This window comes from Typopeltis vanoorti, chromosome 18, assembly GCF_054136105.1.
Source record: "Typopeltis vanoorti isolate ZY-2024b chromosome 18, IOZ_Tvanoo_1.0, whole genome shotgun sequence".
Classification (NCBI taxonomy): Eukaryota; Metazoa; Arthropoda; class Arachnida; order Uropygi; family Thelyphonidae; genus Typopeltis; species Typopeltis vanoorti.
In genome coordinates this window covers 104,266,932-104,281,969 of record NC_143566.1, presented here as the reverse complement: position 1 = coordinate 104,281,969, position 15,038 = coordinate 104,266,932, and the positions used below count along the sequence as shown (strand labels likewise).

Here is a 15,038-nt window from a genome sequence, read left to right as displayed (position 1 = left end):
CGGAAAAATGCCATAGAGACTAAAATAGCGATTTTTTTTCCAAGCCATTTCAAGTTTCTAATACGCGGTGTGATAGTCCCTTAGAGGGAGATGAAACATCGATGTTCCGAACTGGAATTCGAATTCATAACTTATGCAGGGACGCTATCAAAGAGGAAAAAAACGACAGAATGATAAAAATTAAACAAGTCAGGAAGTGGCAAAATGGAAAATGTCATAAAAATATGAGTTTCATAATCGAACTCGAGTGTCAGTTGTGGTGTATCCAATTTTGTTTTGACTATATTTTTGTCATTAAAATGAAAAAAACAAACAAAAAAACTGAAATCAAACTTTAAAGAACTCGCCAAATTTCAGTCGCGATCTTCAATAATAAATTGCATTAAATCCCATTAGTTCAAGAAATAATTATTTCCGTCAGTACGAATCTGTATTAACAAATTTTAGCAATAAAAATGATCCCATTTAATTGAATCTGAAGGACATCTTCTGGCTTTGTTAAATCTCAAACTTTATCCGATTCCATCTAGTCACAAGGGAGTTATTGTAATGTATAATCGCGACATGTTTTGCTCCTATGTACATATCCATATGGTTCGATTGAAAGTAAAGATGACAATTTTCTCAACAAATGTGTTCGATGGATTCCAAAACCCATTCAACTAAATCCAGAATGACAAATTGTAAGCGCCTCCGTAGCGCAATTAGAAGAACGACGGTACATTGCGCCCTTTGGAATAGGCCTAAGTTCGATTCTCGTCGCGACGGGAGGAATCTTTATCTGGTCGATTTCAATCGATGGTGAGTTAGCCGATCTCATACGGAGGTAGCAGGGTTTTTTCTCCCGGAAACTCAGGTTTTTCATCCCGCATACATACAAATCGGCCCTTCAGAACACACGCAATTTACAGACAAAAATTACTAGTTGTGGTGGTGTTGGAGGTGGGCGGTAGATGGCGTTGATTCGTAGTAGAGGTAAGGTGTAGAGATAGTTGAAGATATCCTCCCGCGATGAGTCTTCGGACTCCTTGGAGGTATCAGGAATAATAATAATAATAATAATAATAATAATAATAAACACAATGAATCGAGTAGGCACTAACGTATTTTAAAAAGGAAGGGAGGTTCCTCTAGAGAAAACTGTTTTGTGCCAGTTTGAATAAATTGGAGTTAAGTGATCTGAGACAGAGATGATCTCTCTCTCTCTCTCTCTCTCTGAAAATTGGGTTTATCTCTGCAAAGGTAATTGGCCTGTTTGTTAACACGCTAAGCTCACAAACTATAGACTTTACATTTGCGTACTGTAGCATTATTCTGAACTGTGTTTAGAAACCCTTTGAAATAACTCTATTGAACTAACGAATTAGGAGAGTACCGAAGTCAAATATTCCAAAGTTTTCTACGGAGCGCCGTGAACAACTGCCTTAAGTGCGATGCTAACCTGTCCAGCCATATTTCACTAATGATCGATCCTAAACGTCCATTTATTAGTACAGTTTGGAATGGGACAGACTCCATCTCTTATCAAGTATGAAAATGATCCCAGGCAGTCATTGAAAAGTGGCATTCGCTAGCAGTGAGAAATGAGCAATGAGATAACAGCAGTTAGTCGAATGCTTTATGCCGGTTTGGTTGGCTGAGTGGTTAGCCTATCTGCTCTCCAACCAACAACTTGTAGGTTCAAATCCCGACATGGATGTTTGCAATTATCTTTAGGTGTCAGATAATTTCACTGCCCAGCAAACTGTGGTATGAATTGACTTGAAGAAGTTCAAAAGAGCAGACGTTCCCAATCACGTATGAATAAAAAAATACAAAAATTAATAATGAAAAATAAAATCGTTAGTGTAACGACGGTGCTAGTGTCCTATAGTACAGCCTTTCGTGAGTGTGTCCGCTAGAGGGCTACATCAAATTTTCGGAGGAAAATAACAAGATATGAATAATTCGTTGTATTAAAATCTATCCAATCAGACTAGTGCCATTACATACTAAGTATTTTAAGAAACACACGCTAATAAATATAATTTCTTATTGTTCATATTAATCCTAAAAGAAGAAGAATTTATAGTCTTAATAAAGTTATTTGTGTTTAAACGCCCTCTAACGTATACAAGAAGCAGCTAAATTAAGTTTTTAATACAGCGAATAATTCATATCTTCTTAGTTTCCTCCGAGAGTTTGATGTAGCCCTCTAGCGGACATATCACGAATGATCTTAAAAATTGTCATAAATTTTCCCTAAAGTACGAAATATAACTAGCTTAGATTTTTACTATTAACAACCGATAAACGTTGACAAAGGGATATTCAACGAAAAATGCTTCTTATTAATTGATCAAACGAAATTCTTATAAAGAAGAAAATCGAAACGAACGGTTGTAATTATCCCTTGCGTCCGAAACATGATATTATTTTGACTACCAGGGTAGATAATTAATACCACACTTCCGTCCTTGCTAATTAGATGATATTAATCTTTCGTAGCAAATGATTACACACCAGATGGCGCCCATGTTATCCATTGTTTCTAAGGGAGTTTAATTGTCAAGTATTCATGGCTAGAACTAGAAAGAAAAATTGCAGTGAGCGAAAGAAAAGAAGGAATAAATGATAAAATGGAACGCAAAATTCTAAAAACAAAAACAAAAGGTCATACAGCATTTACGTGGGTAATTATTGTGAGTATTTTTAACATTATAACGAATTCTGTTGTACAGCTTATCATTAGGGAGATATAAATTCAAATATTTTCAACCTCAGTCTGTAAAGCTCCCTTTTGATATGGTTCAAACATGTTTTGCCAATGCCCACCCAACTGTCTGCGTGTTGGAGGATTATCTTGCCAGAAATCGAAGGATGGCGTCCTGTGTAAGTGGTCAGTGAGATACAGTGTTGACACAAGAACCATTAGAGCAACTCAACTGTACTTATCGTTTGTTTGCATTTCGCGTTTCTACTAATCTTATTTGTTCTGAACTTATTCCCTTGTTACACTCCCCCCCGGATTCAACTGAAACGTAAGCGTATTTGTGCCCACATTTTTATATTAATTCTACTAAATCTTATCAGAATATTTTACAACGAATTAATGATCAGACCGAAGATTATTTTGACTCAAGAAAAACAAAGGAAAAACATTACACAAGAAAAATTGATAAAAATATCCGAGAGAGATTTTTTTAGCAAAACTACTAAGAGTATCGAAGCAGAAACATGTAAATGGATTTAGTAGCATTTCTTGACGCTATCTACCAAGAAAGAAGATAGCAAGTGAATTCTGTCGCAATTCAGGCTACCTAAATTGCAAATATGTTTATATTAGTTGCACTCTGAAATGGATATTGAAAGAAGCAAAAGGTGTGCATCCATCCAATTTTACTATGAGTTTCCTCTCAGGAGACTTGTGGAAAGCATGAAAACATAAAATACGCATGCGCAGAAACATTTCAGTCGGGGTCAAGTCAACATCAGTTAAGTACTAATTTTCATTGACGTCTGTTGCATTAAAAAAGAAAAAGAAACAAACATCTTCTCCAAGTCTTCACAATTTCTTCTGGCGTATGCCAGAAGTGGATTCACAAACTGTCCTTTGACACTTGGTTTCTCTGGCTACATGTAGTTTAACTTTGTACTCTACTCTATACTTAAAATAGGGAAAAAAAGATTTCTAGAATCACAAATATATAATGCAGTTGAATGGGTTACGATAGTTACAGACCATTCTCAAATAACGAAGAATTAAACAGTGAAAGATTGATATAATTAGGAGGATCGTCCCTTGTAGCCGTAGACTTATAAAGTCATTTGCTTTGATTTAAAACAGAATTTACAATTCTGTTGTTTGGAACTTAATCCAACTTAATTCTTTTCAAATCTTGGAAAAAATTATTTGAACGTAATCCTCTTTAGATTAATGTTTTTCTGTGTTTCTTTCTCCTTTTAAAACATTGAGCTAATGCATTGAGTTTAATTTTATAGTATCAATGCGCAATTCTTTCTGTTATTCGCGATTTTAACTTAGAAAATAAATAGACGTTGCAGTCCAAGCCTGAACGATCAGTAAATCATAGATCACGATAGATGCCTGGAACACAATACTCGTAGAAACAAAACCAATGATAATTTTTTATTATTAACTAAAAAAAAATCAGCTAACGCCTTTTTATTCCCGTATATGGGGAGTAGGCGAGGCCATTTAGCCCTATCTAACTTTTTGGAGACTGAGTGGGCAGTTCAATCTCCACTGGTACCAATCAGAGATAGATGGCCCAAGGCTATCACTAATTAAGCGGTACTCAGTGAAGAGAGACGGCTCAAAAATGTGCCGCCATCTCGTGGTCCCTAACCCTAACACAATATATTTAATGTCTGAAATAATGTGGGTTCTACGGTCGATTTTCTTGAGTTTACAGGAGGAAAAACCCGAGTTTCCGGGAGGAAAAACCTGCTTGCCCGTGCCAGAGATCGACTAACTCGGGAACTGGTCGAAAAAAGGCTTAGAAAAATTTCCTCTAGTCGCCGACTAGACTCGAAACCAAGTCTTCCTTCGTGCGGTCAAGCACCGTGGTTGGCAAACGCCACATCCACTGAGCTACACAGGCTCTTATTATTAACTATTATACTTTTATATTACTATACATATGCTAAAACAAGAAAGATTAATACAATAAATTGCAATATAGCCACTTCGGTGACTGTGGTGCAAACAACTAATTCCTTTTTTAATAAAATACTACTGTCAAAGATGAAATTGTGTGCTTATACTTTCATTGATAAGCAAGATCCGTAATTTTCAAACTCTGTACACACTTAAATCTCTTGTGTCTACTCTGCTCTGTTCATAAAGGCTGGGGTAGGCAGCTAAATGTCTTTTTCTTTAACTATTGTAAAACGAAAGCGAAATGCGCCGGTTCATTGTCATGATGTAAGCTCATATTTTACATATGCTACATTTAAGGCGCCCTCCTTCCTGACAAAGGTTTTAAGGCCTTCCAAACGTTTTTCATTCAAAGAGGTTAATAAAAAAAAAATTGTTTAAGACTTTCTTATGAATGCTGCTCTTCCCCCTCCCCAGAGTGTTTCATTCCTTTTCAATTTCTATTGATGCGTTCACTCTTCTAGTATACCCATCAGTTGAAATAATCCAGTGAGTTGTCTTAAACCCAAAATGTCTAAAAGCAATGATGAGTATCTTACTACTGAGATATGCATGCCTACTTATTTCATTCTTGGCGACATAACTTACTGCTGGCATGAAAACGTAAAAAACAATACGTTACATCCGTCTAAACCAACAAGCAGATCACACTATTTATATGAAAAATCAACATCTGATCGTACTTTATAAATATTTTCTTATCTGTTATAATTTTTAAATAATATTGCTGAAATTGAATTTATTAATTTGAATCACCATAAAAGAATATGATTATCTTTGATTTGAATCTGACTCTTGTCTTCTATTTTTTAATACAGGATGGCCTGACTAGATGAACATCTAAGATGGAGGGTATTGTGTGGACTTTTGCAGTTCTTCTATACCTCCATTGCTGGACTTTGGGCTGGTGCAAATGTCCTGCTAACTGCAGGTGTGATGTCAAAGACTCCCGAAAGCAAGTCACATGTGACAAGGGTGGAATGGCAGAGATTCCCACACTACACATGGATACTGAAGTCCAGGTACTAGTGATTACAGCGCCCCCCAATAACCTTAATGAACTAACGATTGGAAGAATATTTTTAGACTTTCATTATCTGGAGGAAGTCAGAATTACATATTCAAATCTTCCAGCCATTGGTGATAGCTCCTTTTGGCCTGGTCAGAAAATGCGTCTTCTGGATTTGAGTCACAATAATATTTCATTCCTGCGCGATAAGGACTTCAATGGATTGAGCAATCTAGAAGTTCTTGACTTAAGTTTCAACAACATTGCTGCAACACCATCAGCACCATTTCGTCTTCTGTCCAGCCTGACTTCCCTGTCACTGGCCAGGAACCGACTTCAGGACTTGGTTCCACGTTTCTTTTATCTAATGACCAAACTAGAAAGGCTGGATCTAAGTGGAAACCCATTAAAGGATATTGATCCAGAAAATCTAAAAGATGTTAAACCCTTGAAAAGACTCCACTTAGCGTCTTGCAATCTGACAAGGTTTCACTCACTGATTTATCAACAACTTCCCAATTTGGAAGAGTTGGACCTTCGTGATAATAAATTCAAAATATTTTCTCCAGAGGAGTTTCGGTATTTGAGAAAACTCAAGTATCTTCATTTGGATGGTAATGACCTGACAGTGTTGGTTGAGAAAACCTTCGATGGTCACAATCTTCGTCATCTAGGATTGTCCGGGAATAAAATCTATACTTTCTCCATATGCGCCTTCTGCAATCTAACTGTCCAACAATTAGATCTTTCTGACAATCATATGGAAGTATTGACTGCTGATGTCCTGACACCCATTGCCCACTCTTTGGAAAGTTTAGATATCAGTCGTAATCCCATCTCTTCAGATATGGTAACTGAAGTTGTTGCAAGCCTTCCTAAACTGACAAAATTATCGCTTTCGGGTCTGAACTTTAGTGATCTTTCAGAAGACACGTTTTCAAATAGCGCAGACTTGAAGACATTAGATCTGTCTTATAATCGTTTGTACAACATATCCAGTAAACTTTTTGCGCCTTTAAGAAACCTTGTAGAACTCGATCTTTCGCACAATGAATTTGATAGTTTCGAACCAGCGATCTTGGAACAACTACAAAACATGACATCGATTTACAGTGTACATTTACATTCCAATCCATGGTCTTGCTACACCTGCAAGGTTGCAATGCTCCTAAATTGGCTTTCAACTTCAAAACTTTTCGAAAACAAGTGCCAGGTAGATTCGGAAATCAATAAATGTCTTATGTGTGCCACTCCTTCTCATCTAGAAGAAAACGTCCTTCAGAATCTGAGACCCATTGACCTCGAGCCGTGTTCCAGCTATTCACCACAGTCCAGGATATTAATTGCTAATTCAAATGTTGGAGTTATTGTTGCTGTAGCAATTATCCTGCTTCTGGTGTTGGTTATTATTATAACTATCGTCATGTACAGACAACAAGGAGCAGTTTATTATACACACGAAGAGGAGCGTTCGTCGGATGGACCTTACGACTCTACCTCCGTCCAGGACCTCAATGGTGGTTACAGAGACGAGAAACGGACTGCATTCTTCGTTACCCTTGATCGGATAGACGAAATTGTAGAAGATAAATACTCAGAAAGAACTAGCATTGGCTGAATTATCCTTTCTTATATTGGACGTGGAAATATCGTGTCGCATTTGTTGGTATGTGCTGAGAACTATTTTTGTGCGGCCTAATAGCTACCTCTTCGACAGCGTTTTTGATAAAATGGCTTCCAAACTTTTTTTCCATTCAAAGAGGTTGATAAAAAAAATAATGATAAAACTGCAACGAATCACAGTGGTGTGGCAGAACAGTTGTCATGGCTACCACGAGTGAAAAGTACAATATTTCTTCTGACATCAACAAAACATGTGGTCCTTGAAAATGCGTCATTGACCATGTGACTAGTTCCATCCAATCGCATTGAAGAATGCGAAAAATCACAAAAAAAATAGCGAATTTTAAAAGGACCCTATTCGTGGCCCTCATATGAAACTATTTCTTATTTGAAATGTGTGTAACCATATCAATATTAATTTGTGTATCGTGACTTGTAAGGCATCGCTTATTTACCAAACATTTTTTTTTATTTACCACTGCAGCTTCTTGTACACACCGAAAGATATTTGTATGGTTTGATACAATTCTACTGAAATTTATAGCAGTTTCATAAAGAGTGGCGGATCCAGGACTGCTTGAATCTATGAATTCACCTGGCTATGCGCTTTTGTTGGTTCAAATGTGTAAATGATTTGTATATTTATATTCCAACCTACTAGATCTAAGATTTAGGATAGAACAATAGCACATAGTACAATCACTTTTTGCATGAAATAATCAATTACGATACTAGTTTGTTTTTATTATTTGATTATTTATTTGTAGAAAACAGAAACTGGAAATTTGTGTACAATATGTTGTGGTCTGATGTGGCTCATTTGTATATGTTTCATAAGTGGAAGGAACAGTTCGATAAAATGCTATTTTTGGTTTGAATGTTGGTCTGAAAGTTCTGGAGCCGTCACAGATTTAAGAAAGAAAAAATTTTTAAAGTGAAAAATAAATAAATACTGTTTAAAATACACGGTCGTTTGTGACTTTATTCATTCAGTTCAGATTAAAATACACGGTCGTTTGTGACTTTATTCATTCAGTTCAGATTAAAATACACGGTCGTTTGTGACTTTATTCATTCAGTTCAGAAATTTACCCTGATGGGATCCTTACTCGTTGCAATGACCTAATAGAGAAAATGTGAATCCAATTACCGACGTTTCACAAGAATCCTGGAGGCGAGAGAGAATTCACTTAGTAAATTTAAGTCATCCATCTTAGTGTTGACATTAGGGCCCTTATACATTTCCCCAGGGTTCAAACACTCAGAGCTATTAAATCAATCATGTTTCTTAGAGAAGACGTTATTTTCCCTTGATGTATCCCCAGCGAATGATAAGATCGATTTTGGTTGTTGATTTCCATTCAACATCACCTCATTATATAGAAAAATAAAATATTGATTCCAGAAAAACTAAATGGAAATTTTATTGATTATATATGTTAGCTGATATCAGTGACGTAATAAACTGAAGGTAGTCTCTTTTTTAATTAGAAAGAAAGTGCTGATTAAAAAACGTATACAAAAAAACAACAAGATGTGTTTTTATAAACCATTCATAAAATTATTAAATTAAAGAATAAAATATATAAATTAAACAAGTTAATTAAATTATTATTATTATTATTATTATTATTATTATTATTAAGGAGTCTGTGTAGCTCAGTGGAAGTGGTGTTTGCACTCCTCACTTCTAAACCTAAAAAACTCCTCACTGCTAAACCGCCTAAAGATAGACTTAAGTTCAAGTCTACCTGCTGGAACCAACTGGTTCCCCACTTAGTCAGTCTCTGGAACGTTCAGCGGGTTTTTCTCCCGGAAACTCGAGTTTTTTGGACCGTAAACTCAAGAAAATCGACCGTAGAACTCACACCATTTCCGACATTTAAAAAAAGTGTATAAGAGTTAGGGACCACGAGATGGTGGCACTTGTTAACCGTCTCTTCATTGCGGGCTGCCCAAGGCTATCACTTAAATTAGTGATAGCCTTGGGTATCTCTGATTGCAGATTGAACTGCCCACTCAGTCTCCAAAAGTTAGAGAGGGCTAAAACGGCCTCTCTTAATCCCTATACGGGAATAAAATGCGTTATAAAAATTAAATAAAAAATAATTAAATTAACTTTAATTAAATAAATAATTAATAATTAACTGGACCAAGTCCTTCCAAATATAGACATTGTTACAAAAAAAACGTGATATTTTGTGTTATTAACTATTTCAATACGAAGCTCTTTTTTATTTATAATTGGAAAATATCAATAATCATAAGCACGATGAAATTGTAATTGTACAATTCAGTTTACGAAGAATTTGAATTGTGTATTCAATTAAAAATGTTTAATCATAAATTAATCTTATTTCAATAATGTATTCAGTATCGGTGGTTTGTGTGAGTTTTCAGAGTTTAATTTTGAAATTAAACCAAAATGTTTAGGTAAAGATAACTTCGTTACATGTAAAATACAACGAAGTTATCACACTTCCAATCATTTTGTATTCGTAACAAAAGTTTTGAATGTTAGGAGTGGTGATTATCTCGCAACGACAAATCCAAGAACTAAATTACGCAGTTATAGATAAGGAAGGAAAAAGATGTTTTAATTTTTTTAAAATCTGAAGGTGAATTAGCTGGCCACATAAGCAGACAAAAGAGTTTTTCCTTCCGTAAACTCAGGTCTTTCATACCACGAAACAGGCAAGCTGGACAGAAGAACACGCGCAATTAATAGACATAAGTGTACTGCCTTTTGTAGCTTTATTTGCTTCGACCATAACTCAAAACATCTAAAACTACGAAGCTCAATGTCTTGTGTTATTAATTGGGTCTTTTTCTTGTTTTGAAAGAAAATTTGGTAAATTATGCATTTGAATGAATCAATGGAAACAAAACACTGTTTACATATTACAAAGAAAAACGTCTGTTAAAAAGTAGAACAGAGGAATAACGATAAGGGAATGAAAAAAAAAAAAAAAACAGTGTTTCTTGAAACAAAAGAACCAGGTCACTTTCGGCTACATGAAGCTTGGTTAATTCAAGAAAATGTATGAAATTAAAAATCAAAGAAAATGGTGTTTTTATGATACAATTTTGTCGGTTTTTGCTGATCGCCAAACTTGCCTCTCCTTGGTATTGCCTGCTAAGTGGGTTAAGACGGCCCTCCCAGTTGAGTTCCACACTACGTTGAATTTCACGACAGTCTTTTCCTTGTAATACTCAAGAGAGAGCCTGCTTTTGTAATTTCCAGCATAAGTTCCTTATGAGGTGTTGCTTCAACTTGGTGAATGACGAATGTCGTTAGCCCTTGCATGTTTAAGATAAAGATGAGGATGATGGCCTTGGTACAGATGACAGGGAAGTTTTCGTATTCTATATGGCTCTGGGGCCGTTATATTATAGCAGTTCATCGTGTCCGATCTCTGTTTACCTGTTTTCAAGGAAGAAAATTACTGGACAACTCCATATGAAACCAGCTAACTCACCTTCACTTGAAACGTCCTTATAAAATTCCTCTCGTCCAAGACAGAATTCCAACCAGCTCTTCTCAACAAGAGTGTATAGGAAGACGTTAATCTAAGAGGAAGGATACATCCTTCCTCTTTATAATAATAATAATAATAATAATAATAATAATAATAATAATAATAATAATAATTGTCAATTTGAATTCTCCACCCTCTGTCCAAAAAGAAACCGAACTTTTCGAAAATAGAAGAAACTAGTGGCGCCACCTGTTGTATCTTTTTGTAGTCGAACGCGGCAACCTTCATTAGTGTTGTGTCAACTGTTTATGACATTTGTTTCATTAGAAGCCGAGTTATTGTGCCAAGAGTGACGGTGTGTTTTGATGAACGGTCGGAAAATAAGTTTCAAACAGAGAGCTGCGATTGACTTTTGTGTTAAACTTGGTAAAAGCTTTACCGAAACGCATCAAAGGCTTCAAAGAGCATTCGGCGATGAATGCTTAACCCGTACTCAAGTTTACGAGTGGTTTAAGCGATTTCAAAGTGGTCGTGAGACTCTTGAGGAAGACGAAAAGCCAGATTGTCCAAAAAACTGGACTGAGCGAAGTTAACATCCAAAAAGTGCGTGATTTCATCAAAGAAAACCCGAAATCAATCCTTCAGATTGATTGAAGATGAATTGGGGATTCTAAAATCAACTGCGCACACAACCGAGAATTTCGGACTTCGTAAATTGAATTCGCGATTTGTTCCCCACAAGTTGACCGACGACCAAAAAATGTATCGAATTGAACACTGCAAGGACCTCATTAAAATCGCTCGTAAGGACTCAAACTTCCTTGGAACGATTTACTGGTGACGAAATGTGGTGTTTTGAGTATGAGCCCGAAACAGTGCTGAGTGGAGACCACCAGAAGAGGGGCATCCGAAAAAAAGTCGCTTGAAGAAGTCAAAAGTAAAGACAATGCATGAGCTTCTATAACTCGGCTTCTAATGAAACAAATGTCATAAACAGTTGACACAACACAAATGAAGGTTGTCGCTTTCGACAACAAAAAGATACAACAGGTAGCGCCACTAGTTTCTTCTATTTTCAAAAAGTTCGGTTTCTTTTTGGACAGAGGGTCTATAAGATCTGCTATCATTTGAAGATCGTAACAGCAGAGAGAGAGAGAGAGAGAGAGAGAGAGAGAGAAACTTTCGTCAAAGGCCTACCAAAGTTCTTCAACACTGAAATAAAAGTCGAGTCGCGATATTGGTATGTTGTACTTAGAAAAGGGGTTTTCCCTCGCTTTTGTCCGATCATTTAAGCATCGTTGGATAATCACGTGAACCCTCATCACGTTCTTCCCCACATTAGCGGTATCGGTTCAACCATCTGTTAATTGCAGACCGAGAAAGAGTAGCATTTAATTAACGTACAGCGATTTGCTGCAAGTAGACAATCCCTGACAGACGATTCATCAGCAGTGGCGCCTCGTAGCCAAACAAAGACCCGTAACAGAGTGAAGAATTGAGAACGCGACTAACAGTTCTCAATGAAACACGCTTTCCAAGTGTTCACAGTTCTGGCAAGCGCGCACATTCCTTCAGTTTGTGACTGTGAAACTTGCACGCAACGCAAAACTCTTCCAGCGAAATGAACATATTGTTCATTTCCTGTAATTTCTACTATTCCAAACGCGCCATTTTCACGTGACGCAAGCTTCATTTGTTGCCAATTTCAACAAAATGTTTTCGCGCACTTAAGCAAGTACTGCAAATTTCATTGGCTAGAATTCGAATTCTATGAAATCGACATTCTTCGAAAGTGTTTTAATTTAACCAATAAAATGAAAATACTTTAGATAATCTCCAGTATTTGGTCGAATGTTATATTTCGTTATTAGTACACTACGTATTATGTTTCGTACTCAGGCTTACCGTATGGTAGATTTATATACATTAGGTTTATATACACTATTCTCCAAAAATATTGAGAAAAATACTTCTCTATTTTATCTTTTTGCAAGCTCAATTTTACATTCATTTTAATTCGATTTGTTGTCTTTCTTTTTACTTAAATTGTCTCAATTTCGCAATAGTTACAGAGCGAAAATGCTTATATGATTCATATTACTATTGCTAACTTATTATTACTATGCTGCATAGTCGAGGCTGTTTTAGCCCTAGCTAACTTTTATTACTTTTTGTTAACGTTATGTTAAGTTTGGTTTTATTAATTAAAATTATTACTAATTTTTATCACTAATTTCAAGTAGAAACACACGCCCCGATGCTCATAATGAATTTATTATTTTGATTTGAACCTCCTTTATGAACATGCACAGCAGTGTTTCAAAAAATGGCACACACATGAATTCATATAGCAAAACGGTTAGGTAGATGAATGGAGCGTGTACATCATTTGTTTCTGCCTACAATCACGAGATGGCGCTACGAGAACATTTTATGGAAAAGTTATGCGCAAAGTGATCTGATTTCTGTGTGAGATTACCGCTCTAGCAGAAATTTCCTGCCAGTGTAATTATTAAACTAACAACAGCACACATGAACATCCTTCAAGACCACTCTTTACTCTTCATCTTTTTTTTTTAGGTGTGGGCGCTGGTGTTTGCTTATTCAGCAGGCTTGGATGAATATTTTTATCAGAGATGGATGATATTTAAAAAAAAGAAGAAGAAAATTGTAAATAGCTTTTGAACCAACACCGTTTTGAGAGATGACACAGTAGAAATTATTATTTTTTTTAGTTCTGCGAACCACCTGATCCAATGAAATGCCCAATCACAATATGCATTTATGAGTCATAAATATTCTGTTATTATTGCAGTTAACCCGTTTTTATAACTTGTAGACGTCATAACTGCTAGTGCATCAACAAAAATGTTTATGTTTATGTTTATTCGGCTTGGTTTGATGGGAATTATGGGAGAAACAACTAAAGTTAACGTATTATGTCTATTGAAATGTGTATGTTCCATTCATCTGAAAACAAAGGAGAAAACCAACTTGTACTTCTGTATACACATACACCCTCTGTCCAAAAAGAAACCGAACTTTTCGAAAACAGGAGAAACTAGTGGCGCCACCTTTTGTACCTTTTCGTTGTCGAAAGCGACAACCTTCATTAGTATTGTATCTGCTGTTAGTGACATTTGTTTCATTAGAAGCCGAGTTATAGTGCCAACAGTGACAGTGTGTTTTCACGAAAGGTAGGAAAATGAGTCTCAAACAGAGAGCTGCCATTGACGTTTGTGTTAAACTTGGTAAATGTTTCACCGAAACGCATCAAATGCTTCAAAAAGCGTACGGTGATGAATGCTTATCCCGTACTCAAGTTTACGAGTGGTTTAAGCGATTTCAAAGTGGCTGTGAGACGCTTGAGGACGACGAAAAGCCGGGCCTTCTAAACACTGGACTGAGCGAAGTTAACATCCAAAAAATGCGTGATTTGATCAAAGAAAACCCGAAATCGTCCGTGAGATTGATTGAAGATGAATTGAGGATTCCAAAATCAACTGTGCACAACATTTTGACCGAGAGTTTGGGCCTTCGTAAATCGAATTCGCGATTTGTTCCCCACAAGTTGGCCGACGACCAAAAAATGTATCGAATTGAACACTGCAAGGACCTCATTAAAACTCGTAAGGACTCAAACTTCTTTGAAACGATCATTACTGGTGACGAAACGTGTTTTGGGTATGAGCTGGAAACAAAGCGCCAGAGTGCTGAGTGGAGACCACCAGAAGAGGGGCATCTTCTGGTGGTCTCCACTAGTTCGTAGTTCCGCTAGGAACTAGGAACTAGAGGAGACCACTAGACGGCCAACGGTGAGTTTTATCTCGAAGTTTTGAAGCGACTGATAACGAGAATTCGTCGCGTGCGTCATGAATATCGTGACTACCGACCGTTTGTCAAACCACACTGTCACTCTTGGCACTATAACTCGACTTCTAATGAAACAAATGTCATAAACAGTTGACACAAAACTAATGAAGGTTGCCGCTTTCGACAAGAAAAATGTACAACAGGTGGCGCCACTAGTTTCTTCTATTTTCGAAAAGTTCGGTTTCTTTTTGGACAGAGGGTGTATAACGTAACCCACGTTCCTTGAAAACTCGAACTGAAGAACAATATCCCATCATTCTTGTGACTACACCAATTCATTTGGTACATACTAATAAGTTTTTTCGGTTTTTCGTGGACAGTGTTGTCAACTTCGAGAAGGCATGGTTCCAATCCTATTAAATTTTGTACCGTGGATGGGCTAAGGATTATTTTC

At 36.5% G+C, this 15,038-nt stretch overlaps 1 protein-coding gene across 2 annotated transcripts in view; it reads left to right on the top strand.

Moving 5' to 3' along the window:
- The window catches only part of LOC150097017 (uncharacterized), a 126,360-nt gene extending 118,104 nt beyond the window's left edge, over window positions 1-8,256 (top strand). For both annotated transcript variants that reach the window (XM_090408390.1, XM_090408389.1), the window contains exon 2: window positions 5,479-8,256. In XM_090408390.1, coding sequence (XP_090264516.1) covers window positions 5,506-7,287 — 1,782 coding nt within the window. In that variant the 5' untranslated portion in view covers window positions 5,479-5,505 and the 3' untranslated portion in view covers window positions 7,288-8,256. The remainder of the gene's footprint in view (window positions 1-5,478) is intronic.
- Window positions 8,257-15,038: the final 6,782 nt, after the last annotated feature.